Raw genomic sequence first — 23,634 nt, 5'->3', positions numbered from 1 at the left:
TTATTTTTCTGGTGGCAGTCTGATTCCAGCACAGTGACTGTCACACTGTTTGGTCATAGACTCCTTTATACTCTTAAAAATTGCAGCAGACCCCAAAGAGCTTTTCTTTATGTGTGCGCTATTTATTTTTTTGTATTTGAAATTAAAATATTTATTATATTTAAAATATGTATTATTTTGAAAATACTCACATAAACCCCATTACATAGTAACGTTAAGATAACATTTTTACAAAAAATAACTATTTTTACAGAACAACATTTAGTACAAAATCTCTTTACTGTGTGGCTTAATAGAAAAAAACTGGATTCTTTTATTTGTTTCTGCATTAAATCTATTGTGATTTCACATGTCATGAAGCTTCTGAAAACTTCCTTGTACACTTGTAAGAGAATAAGCGTGAAATGGCAAATAACTTAGTGTTTTTATGAAAGTAGTTTTGACCTTGCAGATTCCTAGAAGGGTCTTAGGGACCCCCAGGAATCTCTACATAACACTTTGAGAACTGCTGCTTCGGGAGAAACTTGGCCTGTATTGGATGAATATCATTACCACCCTTCAGGAACTACAATTTTGTCCCTTTAATTGAGAAGCTACTTTATGAATATAACATTAAGCTAATTTTATAGTCCCATGAAGATTTTTGGTCTTATACAGCAAAGCTGCATATTAACTGATGCTGTTTGCCAAAAATGTAAGCATTTCCAAAAACATATTTTTCAGAAGTACCTTTGAAAAAGAATTTCTTGAAGTTTTTGCAAACTGCTCATTTGCTATTTTGTTGTCTTTTTTGTTTTTTCCTGAGAAGGATTCATTCTGAGCTAATATCTGTTGCAAATCTGACTCTTTTTTTTTTTTGCTTGAGGAAGATTAGCAATGAGCTACCATCTGTGCCAGTCTTCCTCTATTTTCTATGTGGGTCACTGCCACAGCATGGCCAGCGACTGGTGTATGGCCATGCCTGGGATCCAAACCCTTGAACCTGGGCTGCCAAAGCAGAGCGCACAGACTTAACCACTACCCCACGGGGCTAGCCCCATTGTTGTGATTTCTGTATTCAAAGAACCCAGCAAGTGGGGCCAGCCCCGTGGGGTACTGGTTAAGTTCACGCACTCTGCTTTGGCGGCCTGGGGTTCACCAGTTTGGATCCCAGGTGTGGACCTGCACAGCGCTTATCAAGCCATGCTGTGGCAGGCATCCCACATGTAAAGTAGAGGAAGATGGGCACAGATGTTAGTTCAGGGCCAGTCTTCCTCAGCAAAAAGAGGACGATTGGTGGCAGATGTTAGCTCAGGACTAATCTTCCTCATAAAACAACCCAACAGTCTATCGGTGTTTTCAGTAAACTCAAAATAGGGAATAATGCTAATTAATCTATAATAAATAGTATTTTCTGGCACAATTAAAATTAGTTTAAACGTAGGTTTAATAAAATTAAAAGTTTATTTAGAATATTGAGTTTTGAATATCTTTTTTTCCCCATAGATGCCCCCTTTATAATAGTTATATTTTTAATATACCATAGATGCTCTATTTTGTAGAATTTAATTATGGCTTAATATTTACCTTTTGTTTCTACTACTCTTTCAATCATTTCGTGATTATATGTGAACTTATTGAGAACAATTCATTTATGAGTTCTTTGTAAGAATACTGACATTTCTATCAGATGTTTTTGTCTAATAGAATTTTTGTTTTCTGTAAACTTTTGATTATAAATTAGAGGATTAAGAGATCCTAATGAGTAAAATAGTTCATCCGTTTTATAGTTAACACATAATATTATCTTTTTTACCTTTTAGGTATGGAGTATGCTGGTAACTTTTTTGTTGCTTTAAGTTTTGTGATCATAACATCATTTAACACATTTTTTCTTTAAAATTACTTCCATTCGTTTTTGCACCTTGTAATTAGTTGTTTTACTTTAATTATTAAGAAATCGTTTTACATTATTCTACATCCTGTGTTTCTTTTTTGTTTTTTTTTAAGGGTAGATTGTAGATGATACATGTGTATGTATGTATAATTTAAAACATAGTGATACATAGAAAAGCATATGGTAAAAGGTGATATTTAAAGATTTTTATAAACCTTGACTTTCTGTTCTCAGATTCTTGGTGCACGACTTACTTATGAGCTTGGTGACTTTGAAGTAGAAATTAGTGGAATTTAAGGAAAGTGATCAGGCTTATCTATTTGTAACATAATAGTGCTCATGAAATTTGGAAGTTACTAGTGACAAAAAGGAAGCATAGTTCACATAATTCTGCCATGCTTTTTTCTTTTATTTGCACTTAATAGAGAAATGATAGGTAGTTGTTATATGTATTGGTTAGCTATTGCTACACAGCAAATTATTCCAGAATGTGCAGTGGCTTAGAACAACATACACTTATTGTAGTACAGTTTTTGTGGGTTAGGAATGTACGGACAGCTTAGCTGGGTCCTCTGCTTCAAGGTCCCTCACAGACTTTGAGATGGTCATCTGAGAGGCTTGACTGAGAGAGGATTCATCTTCAAACTCACTCACCTCTTGGTTAAAAAGATTCACTTCCTTTCCAGCGTGGCAGCTTGCTTCATCAAAGCATGAATACCGAGAAGACATAGAGGATACCAGCAAAATAGAAGTTGGTGTCTTTTGTAACCTAGTCACGGAAGTGACATCCCATCATTTTTGCTGTATTTCATTTGTTAGAAATAAGTCATTATATCCAGCCCACACTCAAGGAGAGGCTATGAATATCGGAAGTGTAGAACAGCGTGTAAATACCAGGAGGCGGGGATCATTGGGAGCCACGTCAGAGGCTGCCTACCACCTCTTTTTTGCCTTAGTTTTACAGAGTAATGATTGGATACATGGAGAATGAGTTCATAGACAGTTTTTATTCAGTTTTTTTTGTTGAGTGCAGAGCCTTTCTTAATTTTGTGAGAATTGAAAAAATATACTTAAATTCCTTTTAAGATGATATTTCACAGGATTACTTCCTTTCTATTTCTATGCCTCAATCCTTCAGTCCCCAAATAGGATTTTAGGTCTCCCCACCCACATGCTTTACATTTAAGAGTATGCATTACATACTAGAAAAATTAAAGTTTGTTCTCTTTCCTTTGAGGATGCCAGGTGGTATAGGCTGTTATACAGCTGTACTCTTACTTCCAAGTGTCACATGCTTTGTTTCATAAAATTTTGAGATGGAGTTTATTTTATCTGTGTTGAATATTGAGGTCCTCAGCAGTGCAATTAATAGAGAAGTTTAGAATCTAACTCACTGATTCTCAGCGTATGGTCTCTGGTCAGCAACATCATCATCTCCTTGTTAGGAATGCAAGTTCTCTGGTCCCACTCCAAACCTACTGAATCAGAAATTCGAGTAGTGGCAGGGGCCTAGCAGTGTGTTAAAGCAAATTCTCCGGGTGATTTTGATGGTCACAAATGTTTCAAAACCACTATCTATTCAGTTCTGTTAGAACTTGAATAGTACCTTCCCAAAAGCTTTTAACTAGTATTAGAAATCTTACTAGTGTTATGAAAGGCTTTTAAAGAAAATAAACATTTTTTTCCTACTCATTTTACCGATAAAGAATACAGAAGAGAAACAGAATACTTGCCTTGTTTAAGTCTGTTGGCTAAGCAGCACATGTGTTGGCCAGGAAGGTAGGAGTGTTGAGGGAGAGGACTGAGATTTTTGAGATGGATTTTCTCTTTCCTTACACTGTTTCTCTTTTGTTAACAAAAGTCAAATACTACATACTGATTTTTAGATGAGAATTATGTTGGCCTAACAGTATATCACATATTAAACTTTCTTAGTTGCATTTTGAAAATACATTTGATAATTGTCAAAGAATTGATTATATAGTGTTTTATCACCTTTATAGTTTTTTTTTTTTTTAGATTGGCACCTGAGCTAACATCTGTTGTCACTCTTTTTTTTCTTCTTTTCCCCAAAGCCACCCAGTACATAATTGTATATTCCAGTTGTAAGTCCTTATAGCTCTGCTCTGTGGGACGCCACCTCAGCGTGGCCTGATGAGCAGTGCCATGTCTGCGCCCAGGATCCAAACCAGCAAAACCCTGGGCCACTAAAGCAGAGCATGCAAATGTAACCACTTGGCCACGGGGTGGGCCCCTATAGTTCTCTTTCATTTTAGCAATTTACCATTAAAGATTTATCAAATATTTACCAATAAAGATTTGTATTGAAAAAGTGGTCACAAGAAGGGCTCTTTCTAGTTCTCATGCCAGCTTTCTGATGTTTAAATTAGAAAGGCATCTATATATAGATCTATCTCATGATTTTTCTTTGTATTCTTCATTCCTTCCAGTTGATTTTTTAAAAATCTGTCCTGTGATACTACTATAGTAAGTTTAAAATTAAAAGCAGACTATAATTTTAACTACCTTCCTGCCATACTTAATAATTTGGTTATATGTCTTGTCTTTATGTTTTGTGAAAATTTGACAACTTAAATGTTTTTGACGACTAAATTTTGAGAGTATTGACTAGTAACTTCTTAGTTATTTTGCATGAATTCACATTTTAGTAAACTATAGTAGTCATTAGCTGAAGTAATGTATGTTATTCATGTATTCATTTAGGTAAAATTATTAGGATTACAGAGTGGGTTGCTGAATTTGGTGTATTCCTTATCATATACACCTAAGAAGATAATCATGCATTTAAATGTGAAAACTAGGTCACGTAGTGAAATTCAATAGTGCTCTAAAAAAATCTATACCTAAAGAAAATTAGGTAGTAGTGGATATTAAGAACATGTAATATGCTCTGCCTTCGTTACTTTCCCCATTTCGTTTGGTGTCTGGGACTGCTAGCTTGTATTGTTTGCTGGATTCTTTTAGCTTAGTAATTTAAGAAGCATAAAGGTGACCTCAGGATGGACGAGAATTGCCATTAAGTGTAGATCAGTTTAGTTAGTAGACTTGTGGAGGCCTAATTTTCTAAACATGATGATGCCTGCTTTACATATCTTTTTCAGTCTTGCTAGTTTTGTAAGTTTAGCATATCTTTTTATTGCATGGGTGGTTAAATCAGTTCTTCATTCTCCATTTTAAGGCCACCTGCTGCCTTAAGATCTTTTTTTTTTTTTATTTTTTATTTAAAGATTTTATTTTTCCTTTTTCTCCCCAAAGCCCCCCAGTACCTAGTTGTATATTCTTCGTTGTGGGTCCTTCTAGTTGTGGCATGTGAGACGCTGCCTCAGCGTGGTTTGATGAGCAGTGCCATGTCCGCGCCCAGGATTCGAACCAACGAAATACTGGGCCGCCTGCAGCGGAGCGTGCGAACTTAACCACTCGGCCACGGGACCAGCCCTGCCTTAAGATCTTTTTAGATAAACTTCTTACACTGATAAAACATGCACAGAAAAATTTTAAATGTTCCTATTGACAAGAAAACATTTCAAAGCGATTCTGTTTTCATTATTTTTTTCCCCATGCATTTAGTCAATAAATTAGATTATTTTTGCCTCTTTTGGACTAAAATTGACGCACTTTTAAGATAGGATTTAGTAAACCATTCTGATTGTGTTGAAGTTATTTATGGTATAAAATTTTTTGTGAAAAAGTTTAATTTTTTTCTATTTTCCTACTTAGAAATATCATTTTTCTTCAAACAGAAAGTAGTTACAATTTGCATGCCACATAAGTTTTATATTAGGATTTAAGGGCACCTTTGACTAATGTAAATTGAGATGTTTATTTATACAATTTATTTCTTAAAGTTTATAATATGTTCAAATGAGTGAGTCATTCAAATTAGTATTTACTGACTCCTATAGAAGTAAATCATCCACATATATCTTAATGTGCCCTGGGGGCGTGTATATATATTGGCTATACCTCCTTTCTCCTACACATAAAGGGAAGCAATAACCTTTTCCCACTCCTGTCAACAATAGTAAAACAATCCAAATCAATATGTGAACATCCCGCAAAGCTTTATTAAAGTGTTTATCGTCTTCTGAGTTATCTTGCACTGTCTGCAGTATGAAAGAGCCCATTGATCAGTTTTCCTATTAAAATGTTAAAATAGCAAGACTAGAAGTTGATTCTCAAACTTAGCGTTAATTTTATGGAGTTTGATATTTCTCTATGCGCAAGTGTGCTTTTTTAACTGGTGTCTAACTTCGTTTGTGATTACAAGTAGTGGGGGGAACCTTGTTATCAAGTTGTTAGACTGGGTTTTCATCAGGAAGCTGGATGTTATACTTGAATTGTTGGTCCTCTGCAAGAAAACAGAATGCTTCTCTTGAGTGCATAAGCCAGGAAAATGAGGCGAGAGGTTTTATTTCAAAGGTTTTTTTGGTGATGGCATAAATACATATCAGGTTCTGAAATCCAATTACTATATTAAATTTCATCACTTGTTTTTTAGGTATTCCAATAACTGTACCACCTCCAGGTAAAACCTTTTTCATGTTTTCTCCATCATTGTTAATAAACATGAAATTTCAAGCTTATAGTTACAGTAGGGACAGTGTTGATGTGGTTAGAATATGGATTAGGCATTTGGGATTTCAAGGTCCTATTTTCAGCTCTGCCTTTGCTTCATTCCGGTTTTGATTAAGATATTTAGTTTTCTTATACCTGTCTTACCCATTTCTGTAGAAATAGAGATTCTGAGAAATTCTCACCATATCAATTTGTTGAAGAAAACAGAGTATAGGATAAAAAATAAAAGTTTTATTAAAACATGATTTTTCAGACCAATGAATTTTTTATATTATGAAGTAACTGCAAGAGAAGAGAACGATCATTTATCTTGACTTTATCATGGTTTCTGATTCTTTTTAACCCTCCTGGCATAACTCAAATGTTTCTACAAAATATGTTCTCAACATGCAATTAGATAGATTGACAACTGGTCAGATGGCTGTTCTTACAGTGGTGATTAAATTGTTCATTGTTGTAATGGTATGATCAGTAGTAGTTTACATGTGGCCTAGTGGGTTTTTTGGGTTTTTTTTACATTTTTTCAGGTTTTTTTTTTTGTAGTGCGATTCAAATGTGATAGCAAGTTTGTATTTACAGTAGAGTTCGGTATTAAAATAAGCCAAGGAGTATAAAGAGAATGAGAGGTGACAGTGCTTGGAAGGGTGGGTCTAAATTCAAAATAACATTGATAAACAGAAATAGTGGAGTTTAGATAGCATAGGTTAGTATACATATTTAGACATGGGATAGAGAGTCACTGAGAGTCACTGATTGTATCAGTGACTTATTGGGAAAAGTCATAAAGGAATCATTGGTGTGTCTTAGTGTAGCAAGAAATGTGGTTGTAAGGCTGTATAAAATAGGATTGTGGACTCTAGAACTAATGAGGTAATTGCTAAACTTTACACTTCTAAGATGTCTAATAGAGGAATTATAGATCCTATGAATACAGTGTAGATGGGCAAGGTGAATTTGAAACAACTTGAAGCAGGACCAAAAATCGATTTAAATGGGCTTTTGAGAAAGGTTAAGAGAACTGTGATTCGTTTTTACATAGACTACTAAAGAGGAGGCTTAGTGGAAGTCTTTTCAAATATGTAGAGCGTGGTAGAGCATATGACCATGGGTTGCTTCTTGTCTTTATTCAGGGCAGCATACGAATTGTAGTATAAGATTTAATTATGTAATTTAATGCATTTCCTAATAGTGAGGGTTGTTAAAACTTGACAGGAATTGGTATTATAAGCAGTTGGCATCATAAGTTGTGGAATCTTAAAGTCTTTTGTTGGGGTGCTCTGTTGCCTATCTGAATTTGAAAGTGTAGAGTAGATTAACTGCTAAGGTCTTGTTTAGCCATATTCTGTGGTATTTCATGTAGATATTGTGAATTATTGAGAATGCAGACCTCATGATATAAAGGTGCAAATTATTTTCTTTCCAAACTAATCCAAAAACTACATTTTATGCCTTTCTTTGTAAAATAGTTCTGTAGGGTTGTGCTATTCAAAATGTATTTAGTGATGATGTTCTCAGCCTTAAGCATTTATATATTTACTGGTAAGATTTTATTTATAAATTATACATTTTAAGGAAATTTCTATACATCTAAAACTCTCAAAATATTTTTGAAAGAGGTAAATGCTATTTTATTTGCTTTTCTTCTAAAATAGTTCAAGTATAACATATCTGGTGGCAACACTACTACTGTTTTATATATGGAAAAGGTAAGGCATTGAGATTAACTTTCTCATACTCACAAAATGGGCTGTGTGTGGTGCTGAAAATAAGACCGGGTGTCCTGACTCTCAGTTTGTGCTCTGTGTATTAGGCGAGACTGTTCATTTAAAGTTTTATTGCTCCAAAAATCTGTTTATAAGTTTAAGCTCCATTTTTTCTGTCCATTATAGCATAGAGAAGCACATTATGTCCCCAGAGAAATTTAGTGATGCGCAGCAACTTTGTTTCACTCTTGACATTAAATGTACATTCTCTTAACTTTTTTGGTCTTATGATTGAATGTTTCAGGTTTTCCTCCTCCACCAGGCGCTCCACCTCCATCTCTTATACCAACAATAGAAAGGTAAATCACTATGGATACTGGAAATTTTTGACCATTGATAGGCTTTTGACAGAACAATCATACACATATCTTGGTAATATTTTCAAAGATTTAATTATATAAACAGTAGTACCTGCCTTTTAATTCGTAAGTCTAGGTCTATGTTAGTTACTTTTGTATAAGATGTTGGACCTATAGTCTGATGATAAAACAGGACAAAGAAAACTAAATGATAGTATCTTCAAACATCTTGCTTTATGACACGCTGATTAAAGAAACCCTTAGATTGGTAATAACTTGACTGTAGTCAGTTTTGTGGGAAATACAATTGGATGACTGCTGATCATGAATAATGCATGACTGTTTTAGCATTAAGTAAGGACAACTATTGTTAGGGATCGTAGTAAAGAAAAGCTGCCTTATTCCTTGCTGTTTAGCTGCAACTCAGCTTCCACAAAGGAGGAGTAGCTCCATTCTGTATGGCAATAACCTTATTTTTTATACTCTACATTCATGGCTTATGTCAGTTGGAATGCTATACTAAAGACTATTTGCCTCACGGGTGGCAATAAGATATTTAACAACAGAGATTTTGGAATCACACAGACCTGGTTCAAATTTTGGCTTCAAAATTTCCCACCTTCGTGTTGCTAGGTGAGGTTCATAACTACTCTTTGAGACTCACTTTTCTCTTTTACCAAATGGGGTTGATAGAATTTTGAAGATTAAAACAGCTAGTGAATACAAAGCATACCAGGACAATTTTTAGCAGATAGAAATCACTAATTAATGGTAGCTATTATTAGTTCCTCTTAAGTGGCAAATAAAGTCTATAAAAATAGTGTATTTCTGAAAAAGTGATTCAAATTATATAAAAAGGTGGAAAAATTGTGAGAACTTTACATCAATAGCATCAAACTATGCATATGATTTTCAAAGGCATCAAACCGTGAATATGATAAATGATTAAACTTAGCGAAGTGTGAATTGTGAGAACATATGGATTTAACTTTGTTAAGTCCTTCTTAAATATATAGTTGTTTTCTCAAACAAAATGTTCAAAAGTATTACTTAGTGGTCGTCTCAGTAGGGCTGAATTTCTGATTTATAACCATTAAAACCAGTTTTTTTAAGACTAAATTTTACGTCTCAAATATTCTGTTAGCCTCAGAGTTTCTCTGTTATCTTATGAGTCAAGCTGAATTGGATTATATATTGTTACATTTAGTACTAGCATGCTATATTTTTCTTTACAAGTGGGTGTTAGGTTTAATATTTTTTGAGGTTGAAAAGCCTGTGTTTTTAAAAAATAAAATTACAGAATTAAAGCTTATCATTATATGGTAATTAAAAGTCATAATTCTGCCCTTGATGTTTTGCATTTGTGCTAAACTATTAAAATTCAGAACTTACTTGTAGCATATAAAAATGCATTTTTCTTCAACAGTGGACATTCCTCTGGTTATGATAGTCGTTCTGCACGTGCTTTTCCTTATGGGAATGGTAAGTATTATTTTTATTTGCCCAGATTCAATTTGAATCAGTAAAGTACTTAAATATTTTTAACGCAATAAAAGCATACTTAAATGGTTTAAAATACTATTTTACAGAGCAGTTAAAAAATATTAACTAAAGGAATAACTAGGTCTTACGTTTATTCCAGGTTACTTAACAGAATAATTTTGATTTCTTTATCAACTATACTTGTAAAAATTAATAAGAAGTGACACAACAGAGATATTTGTACCTTACCTTTTCCTAAAAGGATTTAGGATTTGTTAGCCAATTGTCTCAGTCTTCATTGTCCATAATCTTTCCATGTCTTGGCTCATAGCATTCAGCTAACCTTGTTCTCATCTTTCCCTCTCACCGTTTGTCTTTTCTTCTAGATCATTTGGCTGGATCCTCTTTCATGTTCACTCTTGACAACTTTATCCATTCTAGGGCTTTCGGCTACCACTTTCTGCTTACATCTCTTGATCATTCATTCATTTATTTTGAAAGTGCTGTGCATTGTATTAGGTTTTAGGGATATAATAAACTAGATGTCGGTTTGCCCTCATCAAATTTATAGTCTAGTGAGGAATCAGCCGGGTGACAAAAGAGGTTATCATGGGAGCATAGTGAGGGGTCTCTTACTCCAGAGAGATGGAATGGTAGGTGAAGTGACTTGGAGTTCAAACCATGTTCAGAGACATGGGGGTGAGAGAATCGTGGTAGTCTGTATGAACTGAAAGAAGTGTGGTGTGGCTGGAGTGTAGAGAATGAGTGATAAATGTCTAGAGACTAAATGAGAGATGTGCAGGATGTTATAGCCACGCTGTAGAGTTTTGACATTCAGAGGGCCCTGAGGAGCCATTTAGTTTTATGTAGTTGATAGTGAGGGTCATTCTGGCTACTTACTATGAGGAAATTGTAAATCTGTAGTGTAGGTAGAAAGGTGGGAATAGCAGAGATGCGTGCTTGACTGAGAGAACCAGAAGCCATTGGAGTAACCCAGGGGAAGAAATTATGATGTCTTGTATTCAGGTGGTGCCATTGGGGATGGAAAAAATTGAATGGTTCCAAAGGCATTTATACAGTAGAATTTATAAGTCTTAGTGATAGATCAGCTGTAAGTATCAGTCATATACTTCCAGTTACCTTCTAGGTATCTGTATCAGGGTGTTGTACTGTCCTTGTTCAAACCCACCTTGTTCAAAGCCACATAGGTCATTCATTCATGTCAAAAGGTAGTCTTTCTGTTGACTGACTTGTTTCAAGGATTATACCACCTTTTTTTTTTTTTTGCTGGGCTCCCAGGAAGTCATACTCCTCCAGTTGGAATCTTGCTTCTTCCTCTCATTATTTATGTGACTTTTATAGTCTTCAACCATTGAATAGAGAGCATAATTCTTCCTCTTAAGGTGAATTTCAATGGGAATATATTGAAGCACCGTAGTCCCGCCATTTGATAAACACTCAAATATTAGCCAATGGAATATGCCAGCAAATATGGAAAACAAAAAGTGGCCTACAGAGGAAACATTCAGTATATATCCCAATCCCCAAGAAAGGAAATACCAAGGAGTGCAGTAACTGTAGGACCACTGCTCTAATTTCCCATGCAAGTAAAGCAACGCTCAAAGTGCTGCACTGAAGGCTTTTACCTTACGTGGAGCAAGAAAGGCCTGATGTCCAAACTGGATTCTGTTTTACCTTTGTTTATTTATTTTAGAATTTTCTAATACATCCTCAAACACTACTAAGTAATTGTATATGGAAATACTAATTTTTCTTAATGTGCATGTTAAGACTGGACTTACAAGACTAGTTAAAAAGTAATTGCATAAATATTAAAGAACCACAGGGACAAACATTTTTAGTGATTTTTAGTCCTTCTGATGGTCTGCATGGCATCGCTACATAGGCTTACCACCCTTGTCCTTGGTTTATATAACTGTAGATACCATCTGTAATCTTCCTACTGTGATAGATGTGTATTTTCCTCACTTCCCATCACTACTCCTCTCCTTTTCCCCACCAATGAAATTATATCACTATTTTTGTTCCTCTTTTTATCTATATACCTGCCCCTCTGTTTCATGTACCATCAATCTCTACTACTGTGCATCTTTCCAAGCCTTCCGCTTTTTTCCTCCTCTGCCTCCCAGCTTTGGTGAGCTATATTTCTACTTATAACATTTATATTCTGTTCTGTAACCCAAATTACCTTTGCCCTGACATGTTTTTTTATTCTAAAAGGTAAACAGTAAACTGCATTTATATTATTATGACTGTGTAAATTCTGTGTACTATGGAGATAATTATAATACTCAAGCTGCCCAAAGGAGAAAGTTCCTATGGCAAGTAAATTAAAATTACCTTTTTTCCCCTAATTTCATCAGCTGTGTAAAGTCATACTACATTTTAATTGGGTTTATATTTGGACCATGACTTTCTCCACTGCAAGTGTATAAAGATATTTTTCCATACATCCCCCCCTCCCCCCCCAGATTTTCAAATTTTGTTTATCATATGTAAGTCCTTAAGCCATCTGGAATTAATTTTTGCCTGTTATAAAGATATAGTTGTCCCAGGGTCATTTGTTGAATAGTCTCTCCTTCTTGAGGGATCTACAATATCATCTCCATTCGTGTATCAGATTTCCATACATGCATGAGTCTGTTTCTTGGCTTTCTAGACTATTCATTTGGTTAATTTATTCTGTGGTAATAATGCCACACTATCTTAATTATGAGTTTTATGGTAAATCAGATATCTGGTTCAGCAAAATCTATCTACCTTATTCTGCTTCAGAAGTATTCTTGAGCCATCACTCTTACATATCCATTTTAGAATCAACTTTGCAAGTTCCATGAAAAACTGTTGAGATTTTGATTAGTAACTAACATGCTTACTATATGACAAACACTTAATTCATATTATATCCTGACAGCCCTATAAGTAGGCATACTGTTGTTATTCCCATCTTATGGATGAGGAAATTGCAGAACAGCCAGATTAAGTAATTTCCCCAATATCACACAGTAAGTGGCCGAGTCAGGACTGGAAACCACGCCGCCTCGCTCCAGAGTCCTTACTCTTACTATACTACATTGGACTTACATTGATGCTCTAGATCAGTTTGTCTGGAATTCATACCTGACAACATTGAATCCGTTTATGAGTTTCCTATTTATTTGATTTCTAAAAGTCTTTATTATCTCCCTTCTATTGGATTATTGTGTTCTTTTCTAAGTTCTTAAGTTGGAAGCTTAGCTCATTAATTTTCCATCTTTTCTAATATAGTGTTTAACATTAAATTTCCCTCCAGAACAGTTTGCATCTCTAGACTTTGGATATGTCATGTTTTTGTTTATGTTCAGTTTCTAAATGATTTGAAATTTATTATTTTTTGACTCTTGAGTTATCACAAGTCAAGTTTTTAATTTGAAATATGTTAATATTTCCCATAACTTAAATTTTACTTGTAATTTAAATTGCACAGTGATCAGAGAACATGGTGTCTATTATACTTATCCTTTCAAAGTGTGTAGTATATTTTTATAAATGTCTCGTGTATGCTTGAGAAGAATGAGCAGCATTTTGTGTTATGTTCATTAAATCAAGCTTGTTAGCAGTGCTTTGGTCAAATCTTATATATCTGTAGCAATTTTTTGTCTGCTTAAAAGTATCAGTAATTGAGAGATGTATATTAATCTCTCATGGTCATGGTGGATTTTTCTATTTCTACCTGTATCCTTGTTAGTTTTTACTCTAAAAATTAAGGATTTGTTGTTAGATACTTGGAAGTTTAATTTGCTCTATCTTCTTGGTGAGTTGGATCTTCCAATTTCATGTAGTCATCCTTTCTTTCCTGGATAATTGTTTTTGTATTAGTCTGTTTTGTCATTAATATAGCTCATACAGACATTGGGGATGTTAGTATTTTTCTTTTTTATTTTTATTTTTGGTGAGGAAGATTGGCCCTGAGCTAACATCTGTTGCCAGTCTTCCTCTTTTTGCTTGAGGAAGGTTGTCTCTGAGCTAACATCTGTGGCACTCTTCCTCTATTTTGTATGTGGGATGCCACCACAGCATGGCTCAATAAGTAGTATGTAGGTCTGTGCCTGGGATCTGAACCTTTGAATCCCATGCTGCCAAAGCAGAGCATGCAAACTTAACCACCATGCCACTGGGCCAGCCCCAGTATTTTCCTTTTTTCTTCCGTCCTTTTACTTTCACCCATTTTGTGTGTTTTTATGTCTCCTGTAGTTAGAATTTTTAAAAGTACAAATTAACAATCTCTATCATTCAACTGATGAATTCAGTCCTTTTTGTATTGTTGTGGTTGTTGAGCTATTCATACTTCCCTCTACCCTCACCCTTTCCAAGTCTTTGTTTTTTTTTTTTTTAAAGATTGGCACCTGAGCTAACATCTGTTGCCAATCTTCCCCCCCCCCCCCCAGCCCCCATTATCTTCTCCCCAAAGCCCTCCCGTACGTAGTTATATATTCTAGTTGTAGGTCCTTCTGGTTGTGCTATGTGGGAAGGTGCCTCAGCATGGCCTGATGAGTGGTGCCATGACTGTGCCCAGGATCCGAACCGGCAAAACCCCAGGCCACGGAAGCACATGTGTGAACTTAACCACTCGGCCATGGGGCCAGCCCTCCCAAGTCTTTCTTGAATTGATTTTTTCAGATGATTTTGAAAAATTTTGTTTTTCCCTGTATTGTTTTGAAATTATACATTTTATTTCTATTTTTTTTACTGATTGCTCTTGAGATGTGTTATGCATATATCTGATAATTCTTTTAAGTCTGTTGGTTATAACTTTTGCTTATTTTTGTTATCTTTGAATGCCTTTGTTTTATTCTTACTCTTGAAATACCATGTTGTTGAATACACATTTTTAGGTTGACCATTACTTTCAACACTTTGAAGATGTCCTAATGTATTCTGGTTTACATTTTTGATATTGAGAAGTTTGTGGTGTATCTAATTCTAGTTCATGTTTACCTTGCAAAAAGAAGAATCTTTGTGTGTTAGATCTTTAAGGTTTGTTTCTGGATAGCCCCCCAAACTGTGGGTTTCACCATGTGTTATTTCTCCTTTCTATTTATAAAATAAGTTTCCATTATAATCTAATGAAGCAGTTTTGGTGGGAGTTTTGTCTTATGTTTCAGTACTTTTTTTGTCTTTTTCTTTTGTTTTTTAAGTATCATAACTTTTGTTTTTAATTATTTACTTTCTTTCTTTAGTTGCCTTTCCCCACCTTCCTGGTTCTGCTCCTTCATGGCCTAGTCTTGTGGACACCAGCAAGCAATGGGACTATTATGCAAGAAGAGAGAAAGACCGAGATAGAGATAGAGACAGAGACCGAGAGCGAGACCGTGATCGGGACAGAGAAAGAGAACGTACCAGAGAGAGGGAGAGGGAGCGTGATCATAGCCCTACGCCAAGTGTTTTCAACAGGTTTGTTGAGTGTGCAGGAATTTGTACACATTTGTTTCACATGCACTTTAGAATTTACATCTGGTGCAAGGATGGAAAATCCAGTTCAGTTGGGAAAGGATTGCTTGAAGAGTAGTTAAGATAGCCATTTTAAAAGTGGCAAGGCTGTTTGGTTCGTGGGGGCTTCTCGTTACCTAAAGCAATAGTCTTCAAATTTGTTGTTCACTTTTCCCTTAAAAGAATTTTGAAAACTTTGTACCACCTCACATATTTTTATCTTGCCGTCTAAAATTTTTCATCTTAAGTTTAAATAGTTGGCAATATAATTTCCAGTGTATTATAAATGTTAAAATTTTAAAGTAAAATTATCATCACTCTTTTAAATATATCCAATGAGTTAAGAACATTATACTGATTTGCTAAACATCATCTTTTTTTTTTTTTTAAAAAAGATTTTATTTTTCCTTTTTCTCCCCAAAGCCCCCTGGTACATAGTTGTATATTTTTAGCTGTGAGTCCTTCTAGTTGTGGTATGTGGGATGCCGCCTCAGCATGGCTTGGTGAGCAGTGCCACGTCCGCACCACACCCAGGATTTGAACCAGTGAAACCCTGGGCCGCCAAAGCGGAGCGCACGAACTTAACCACTTGGCCACGGGGCTGGCCCCCACATCATCCGTTTTTTGAAAATACATGAACAGGTTCTCTTTAACAGTTTGAAATTTTACGTTTCTTTCTGTGCTTGAATTCTTATTTCTGAGCTACTTCCCTCAAGAAATTTTATTCTAATATAAAATGTTTTTATTCTTGAAAGTTTTTACTGATCATCCTATCAACTTTTCCTGCAACATATCTATATATGTAACTTAAAATGTCTAAAAAAAAATTAGGACCATACGATTCTTAAGGATTTTAAAAACTTTTTTCTAATTTTAGTTATCATTAATTTGTTTTTATATATAAATACATGCAAATTCTGAAAATAATTTAAAGGAACTACATCCCTTAGTGTGATGGAGGAGCTTCTGCCCATCCCTAATTAATATCCATGAATGAATATTACTATTGTTAGGAAAAAACAGCCTTTGGCATTAATTTTATATATATATATATTTATATTTCTTTTTTCTTAAATATGTAGATGTGAGTATTGAGAAACCCGTTCACATAAACTGTATAAATGACAATGGATGCAATTTTGTGTGGTTCTGTTACTCAATTATTTGAGCCCCTTTAGATTTAATGATAAGCCAAAATTACATAGTTAACCTATCATCAAAAGTTATTTTTAAGGGTCAGTTAATGACTCAATTTTCTTGAAAGCAGAGAATTGGAAACCACCTGATTTGTAAAAGTCTTTGGTACTTAGCGTTATTGTTTCCTAGGGGTGCCATAACAGAGCACCACAGACTGGGAACCTAGAACAATGGAAATTTCCTCTCACAGTTCTGGAGGCCAGAAGTCTGATATCAAGGTGTCAGCAGGGTTAGGTGTTCTTGGCTTCGAGGGAGACTTTGTTCCATGCCTCTCTCATAGCTTCTGGTGGTTGCTAGCAATTCTTGGTGTTCCTTGGTTGGTAGATGCATCACTCCAGTCTGTGTCCCTGTCTTCACATGACATTCTTCTCTCTGTGTCTGTGTCCAAATATCCCTCTTCTTACAAGAATATCAGTCATTGAATTAGGGCACAGCCAAATCCGCTATGACCTCATTTTCACTCAATTATATCTGCAAAGACCCTGTTTCCAAATAAGGTTACATTCACAGGTACAGAGGTTAGGGCTTGAACATATCTTTTTGGGAGACACAGTTCACCCAGGACATTTAGTCATTAGTCTTTAGTTTTAAAAGTCTGACCTCATTTTTCTATTCAGTTAAATGAATTAATCCATATTCCCTATCTAAGTCTAAGATAAACAAAATAGTCACAGAGCTCAAAATAAGGTGCTGCCTCCCAGCACTTTGTTTTGCTTTCCTTCAGAAAGAGTTTTTGTTTTTGTTTTGAATTGTTCAGGGAAAATTGTTATGACTCCCACCACACTACTCTACAGTATATCTGAAGTTAGGACATCCCAGGACACAGGCCCGAATACTCCGTTTCTTACTCTATACTTTGTCCTTAACAGAAGGATCTATAAGACAGGAAGACCTAAAGCCCTACAGAAGCTTTATGGTTCCTTGAATAAAATAGGTCTCACTGACACTAGTATTTTACATTAGATCTTTTTGATGCCATGATGATTTTTACACCCTGAGACATAGTAAAACTGGTGAAAGGAAAGCCTTTGTTTTGTTTTCTTTTTTTGTAAAGGACAAGGAGGGTGATTGTGAAAGGAGAGGTTAGCTGGAGAAGTAGCACGATGTTTTTCCCTGCAGGTGTATCATGAGACAGTTGAGATTTAGGAGAGAATAAAAAAGAAAGTTGAGGATTTGGAAATTGATTCCCTAAAACTTTCTGTGCCATTGGAAAGAATTCATACATTCATGTGGTACTGGCATGTACTGCTGGCTTAAAGAATAAATTCAAAATTCTTCTTATGATCCACAATACATAAGTCAGTGTGTCTTTCTACATTTTAACCCCGGTTCTCTCCCACGCCAGTATACCACATGTTCTAGCTACACTGAATGGTTGTTTTTCTGGTAATCTCTCATAGTTTTGTACATCTTTGTTCATGTTGTTCTCCTCTCTACCTCACAAACTGCTATTCATTCTTCAAGGTCCAGCTCACATCTGTCTTCTGTGAGTGCCTATGAACCTGAAAGGAAAAATTATTTCTTCCACATGTTCCCTAATAAGCACTTTAAGTATTTTCTTTAAAGCATACCTTTCTTAGTAGCCTCTTTAAGGGCATTGGCCACCATTTTTCATTTCTTTTCATTTCTGCAGCACTTTGTACAGTAATGCTTGGCACATAATCAGTGTGTCAGTGAATAAAATGATTTACACATTTCGGGAGGAACGTGAATACAATAGAGAAAAACACTTTTGAAAACTCAGTGAAACTGTTAACTAGACAAGTTTTGAAATGAATAAAAATCAACCTTTATCACTATCAAGGAGTTAATTTGGGCATCTTTCTTATTAACATATCGGTCTAGGTAACATCACATTGTGGCATGAAATAAGTTAAAGATAACTTTTTTTCATCCCAGCTGTTTTTATGGATGAGATAAATAAACCTAAAGTACATAGTTCTCTGATTTTGCTGGATGAGGTGAAGCAGTATATCAATTCAGGATGTGAGCATATGCTTGATTCAGGCAGCATTTGTTTTGTTGGATGTGGTCTTATGATCATAGACTTCTTAATCCAAAAAGGTCCTTAGGAATTATCTGGTCTGAATTTTGACTTGTCAGATGAGGAAATGGAAGCATAGAGAAATTAAGGCAATGGTGCAAGCCATACTGTCTACTGGAAACGTAGTTGAGATATTACTTAAAATCCTTTCTAGTTTTGAAATTAAGTAGTTTAAAAATCCTGTTACTTTTCATTTTCCATATTACTCTATGCACTTGATTTTTTTTCTTCTTTTTGGCGGGGGAATGAAATTTATACTTTCATTCATGTAACTGACATTTTCTGAGTCCCTGTTATGTGCCAGGCACAAAGCTGTGTGCTGAGGATACAGAATTATTCATATGGTATCCTTACAGATTAACCATATTAATATTATCAAGGTGACTAAGACTGGTTAGTAGTTTAAAACTTTACCTAAAAAAAAAGGGCAAGGAGAAACTGAATAGAATTTATTAATCTTTTTCCTCCCTGTAGCTCCTAATAATATCACTTATACATTGTAGGCACCTGGTAACATTTTATTGACTAAATAAGTAAAGATACGATACATACATAGGTGTTTGTGTATATTCGTGAGTGTGTTTCTCTTTATGTGGTGGGACATGTGCTGTTAACTTTACCCACATAAGTGCATGATTCTGTTAAGCTCAAAGGCATTACTTCCCGGAAGGTTGAATTGTTGCTAATGTAGTTAAAATGAACATATTTGAGATAGCATTGCTATCTCCAGAATGTATGTGTTCACAAGTTAAGGAGCTCAGTGCAAAACTTGATAGGAAAGAAGATTAAAAGAAATTCTTTGCTAGAGCTCGTAAATTTTCTTTGCATAAATAATACAATGCTTATGGAATACTTGAGGCTAAGTTCTCTAACTCTTCAATTTCAAACACACATGCACAAATGCTACTTAATTTTTATTGAAACTGAAAGTAAATGGTTAAAAAGTAATGGTTAAAAGTAAGTGGTTAAACCACAATTGATTTTTAGGTTGCTAAGCTGTAGGACATCAGGAGTCAGTGTTTACCTAAATTTAACTAAAAATTCAAGGTCAGAGAGGCATTCTGAATTAGCCCAGGAATAAAGTGTTCTCTGGAAAATCCAAGTAAAGCCCATTATTTTCTGAAGACTGACATTTTAGCAATATGGCATGTAGTATGTGTTGTGTTACAAATTACAGTTATTGTTTTGAAAATTACAGACCAGTTTCAACGTCTCTTTTTTAGGCCACTTAATTATGGGCCAGAAAGAAGGCTGGTCATTCTAGGGTACTTGAAATGAACTCTAATGATTTCCAGGGCCAGAGAAACCCTTCAGCTGCAGCTGCTTATCAGCGAAGGGGATGGAAGAAGGGGTCTTCATATTTTGTGTATGACACCAAATTGTCCACCATCTGTAGTAAGGTTCCCATCATCTGGCTGCCTTCAGAATCTTAAAAGCCTCAAAGCTAATAACAGTTGGTATTAGGGTGAGAGGGAAAAGAGAGGGTTACAAATGACAATTTATGCGATATAATTGACCTTAGTTATTTTTATATAAATCCAGTTGGAATCATTACAGAGAGCCTCATTTTTTAAAAGGATAATTAATGACAACATTCATTTGTCATGGTTGGTGCTAGTTTATTCTACTTCAGACACATTATTGCAGGGTCTGTCATCTTTACAAAAATGGTTCTGCTTCTGAAAAATTTAGTATTAAATTTAATGAAGATGGTAAGCCTGCATGTTAGCTGCCGTTCATTGAGGGCCTACTCTTGTACCAAGCACTTCATAAATGTTATTGCCAGTTCTACAACAACCCTGAAAAAGATCGTTGCCAAGGTTACAAATGAGCGAACTGAGGTTTAGAGAGGTTAAGTAACTTAATTTGGGTCACAGTTAGTAAGTAGCGGAATCACGATGTGATCCTGGGCCTACTCTGCCGGTACTCTTCCCACTGCTCTACACTGCCTGTCACGGCACATGCCTTTCAGCTGACGTCCTTCCACCTCCTAAATACAACGTACATATTTATGGTTAGAAAAAAATTGTGTTTGTATACACACATATGGATATACAAACATAGAGGTATGTGTGTATACATATGTATATGTTAAAACATTTTCTTTTTTTAGTAAAACATTTAAAAAATGTATCAGGCAATAATAACTTGATCAACAATATGACTTGGCATTAGGCATAGCAGTACTGAATCATTACTTTTGCTAGGAGACCACAGTTAGGTTGATTTGTTCTTTTATATGGCTTATACTTTTACCTGATTCTATTTCGTATTATTCTCACTCAGATTCCTTAACATCTTGATGCTTCATACAAATTACTAATTTAATAATTTGTATTAAACATATTTCTAGAAACCAAAGCTCTTCAGCACACAGTGCTCTAAAAAGATATTTTTATTCATCCTTAGTGAGAGAGTTGACTGATATTAGCTTGTAGAAAGCATTGACTTCTATGCTGAACAAAAAAGAAAAAAAATAAACTTGAAGGATTAAGAGAAATATGGAGGGGCTGGCCCAGTGGCATAGTGGTTAAGTTTGCGCACTCTGCTTCGGCAGCCTGGGGCTTGTGGCTTCAGATCCCAGGCACAGACTTATGCACTGTTCATCAAGCCACGCTGTGGTGGTGTCCTACATACAGAATAGAGGAAGATTGGCACAAGTGTTAGCTCAGGGACAGTATTCCTCAAGCAAAAAGAGGAAGATTGACAACAGATGTTAGCTCAGGGCCAGTCATCCTCACTGCAAAAAGAAAGGAGAGAGAAGAATGTCAGTGAAGGGACATGAAAAGAGAAACAGGTCTATGGAGGTAGAGAAAAACTATTCTTTAACTAGCCACCCGTCCCAGTTTCACTAGTCTGTTCTATCCAAAATCAGAAAATGGAAGTGCAGCTTAATTTATGCATTTGAAGTTATTAGCCATGTGAATCCCCTCCCCACCCCCTCTCCCCTCACCCCCAACAACACACACACACACACACACACATACACATCGATAGTATTAAGTAATTGGGATGTCAGAATGCAAGTATGTCCACAGGCAATATTCTGCCTGCATTTTGTTGAAAATTGTAGAAGTTGCTTTGATGTTCCTCTTTTCGTGTTTATACCTCTTCATTAGATAAGTGTACTCTTTATGTGATTGAAAAACTTAAGAACCTTCACCTACTTTCCACTGTGTAGCCATTGTGAGCCAAATATTTTTAATATATGTTTAGAATCTTAACTATGTGTGCAGGATTTTACAAATAATATAAGAATTTTGGTTGGAAATCTGGGATATACAAACATGCTTTTAATTCTAAAAGGAGTAAAAGAAAATGCAGCTGCTGATTAAAATTTAAATCAGTTACAGCTCCCAATTTTTGAAGAAAAACAGCATTGTTATATAAAATTTCTACCCTATAGTAACTGTGAAAAGCATAGAACAAAATTGATCCTTTAACATGATGTGTAATTAGATATTTTCTATCTTGTTTTAGATCTGGTACTAATTTGGGAATAGTATTATTTTCCTCTCCATTCAACAAATGTTTATTTCGTATCTATTTTGTGTAAGATCCTAACATGGGGGCTTCTGGTTTGGGCTCAGATCACAACTCTTGTTTTATAGTTTGAAGTCATTCACAATTAACAGTCTAGTTGTCATAAAAAGTTGTTTCTATTCCCATTCAGTGATGAAGAACGATACAGATATAGGGAGTATGCAGAAAGAGGCTATGAGCGTCACAGAGCAAGTCGAGAGAAAGAAGAACGACACAGAGAAAGACGACACAGAGAGAAAGAGGAGACGAGACACAAGTCATCTCGAAGGTTTGCTCTTTAATACTTTGAAGCTAAGAGAGAAATGACTTGACATCAGGAAGTAAAAGCAAACATTTCCAAATAACCAGTAGAGCATGTGTGTTCCTAATCAGAAGATTAAGGATAATCTGTTGAAATGGTTCCTTATATGCCTCAACAAAGATTTTTAAATCTAACAAAACTACATTTAATACTCATAAACCAAAATTAAAACATGGAATAAAAAGTAATATGAGAGAATTAGACTTATAACATTATCTTGTTGAGAGACGGGGTATTTGGCATATGAACCAGTCTTTAATAGTAAATATTATTAAACAAAGCAGTGTTCAGTGTAATCAAAGAAAATTCAGGGCCTTGTAGTCTAAAAAAAAAAAAGTATTAAATTTTAATGCCTAATGTTTGCCTAAAATCAACCCTAGAGAGGATTTTCTGTTTTGATTTAGTGCTTCAGTTTATAATTTGTAATTAGTCTTTCAGAATAAAGTTTATGGGCCCTGGGAATCTAGGGTAATAGCAGTGAATGTGAGCCTATAATGTAAGTACAGTCTTGGTATAAAAGTCACATTGAAAAACTGATTACTCTCCAAAATGTGTTTGAGAAGAAGTATGGATTATTTAAAACCCAGTGTTCTAGTGAGAATTTACTTAGAGTGAGTTGTTTTTTGTCACTACCTGTGAACTTAAGAATACACTTTTCTCTTTCTTCAGTAATAGTAGGCGTCGCCATGAAAGTGAAGAGGGAGACAGTCACAGGAGACACAAGCACAAAAAATCTAAAAGAAGCAAAGAAGGAAAAGAAGCTGGCAGTGAGCCTGCCCCTGAACAGGAGAGCACCGAAGCTACACCTGCAGAATAGGCATGGTTATGGCCTTTTGTGTATATTAGTGCCAGAAATAGATACTATAAATCTTGTTATTTTTCTGGATAATGTCTAAGAAATTTACCTTTAATCTTGTTCTGTTAGTATGAAAAGTTAACTTTTTTTTCAAAATAAAAGTGAATTTTTCATGTTAAGTTAAAAATCTGTTTTTGTAATATTTAAAAAAATAAAAGACGGCAATGACTTTATATCTGAGAACGTA

General features: G+C 35.1%; 1 protein-coding gene across 16 annotated transcripts in view; it reads left to right on the top strand.

The window, feature by feature from the left end:
- Positions 1 to 23,619, top strand: part of LOC124232934 (pre-mRNA 3'-end-processing factor FIP1) — a 71,860-nt gene extending 48,241 nt beyond the window's left edge. For 8 of the 16 annotated variants that reach the window (XM_046649872.1, XM_046649866.1, XM_046649867.1 and 5 more), the window contains 6 exons: positions 6,396 to 6,422; positions 8,480 to 8,534; positions 9,961 to 10,016; positions 15,257 to 15,470; positions 22,421 to 22,558; positions 23,261 to 23,619. In XM_046649872.1, coding sequence (XP_046505828.1) covers positions 6,396 to 6,422; positions 8,480 to 8,534; positions 9,961 to 10,016; positions 15,257 to 15,470; positions 22,421 to 22,558; positions 23,261 to 23,408 — 638 coding nt within the window. In that variant the 3' untranslated portion in view covers positions 23,409 to 23,619. The remainder of the gene's footprint in view (positions 1 to 6,395; positions 6,423 to 8,479; positions 8,535 to 9,960; positions 10,017 to 15,256; positions 15,471 to 22,420; positions 22,559 to 23,260) is intronic. The other 8 variants (XM_046649865.1, XM_046649874.1, XM_046649877.1 and 5 more) reach the window with 1 other exon arrangement.
- The last annotated feature ends 15 nt before the right edge of the window (positions 23,620 to 23,634 follow it).

The sequence above is a fragment of the Equus quagga genome, unplaced genomic scaffold, assembly GCF_021613505.1.
Source record: "Equus quagga isolate Etosha38 unplaced genomic scaffold, UCLA_HA_Equagga_1.0 146_RagTag, whole genome shotgun sequence".
Taxonomy (NCBI): domain Eukaryota; kingdom Metazoa; phylum Chordata; class Mammalia; order Perissodactyla; family Equidae; genus Equus; species Equus quagga.
Note: the sequence above shows the minus strand (reverse complement) of the source record. Positions and strands in the feature narration are given on the sequence as shown.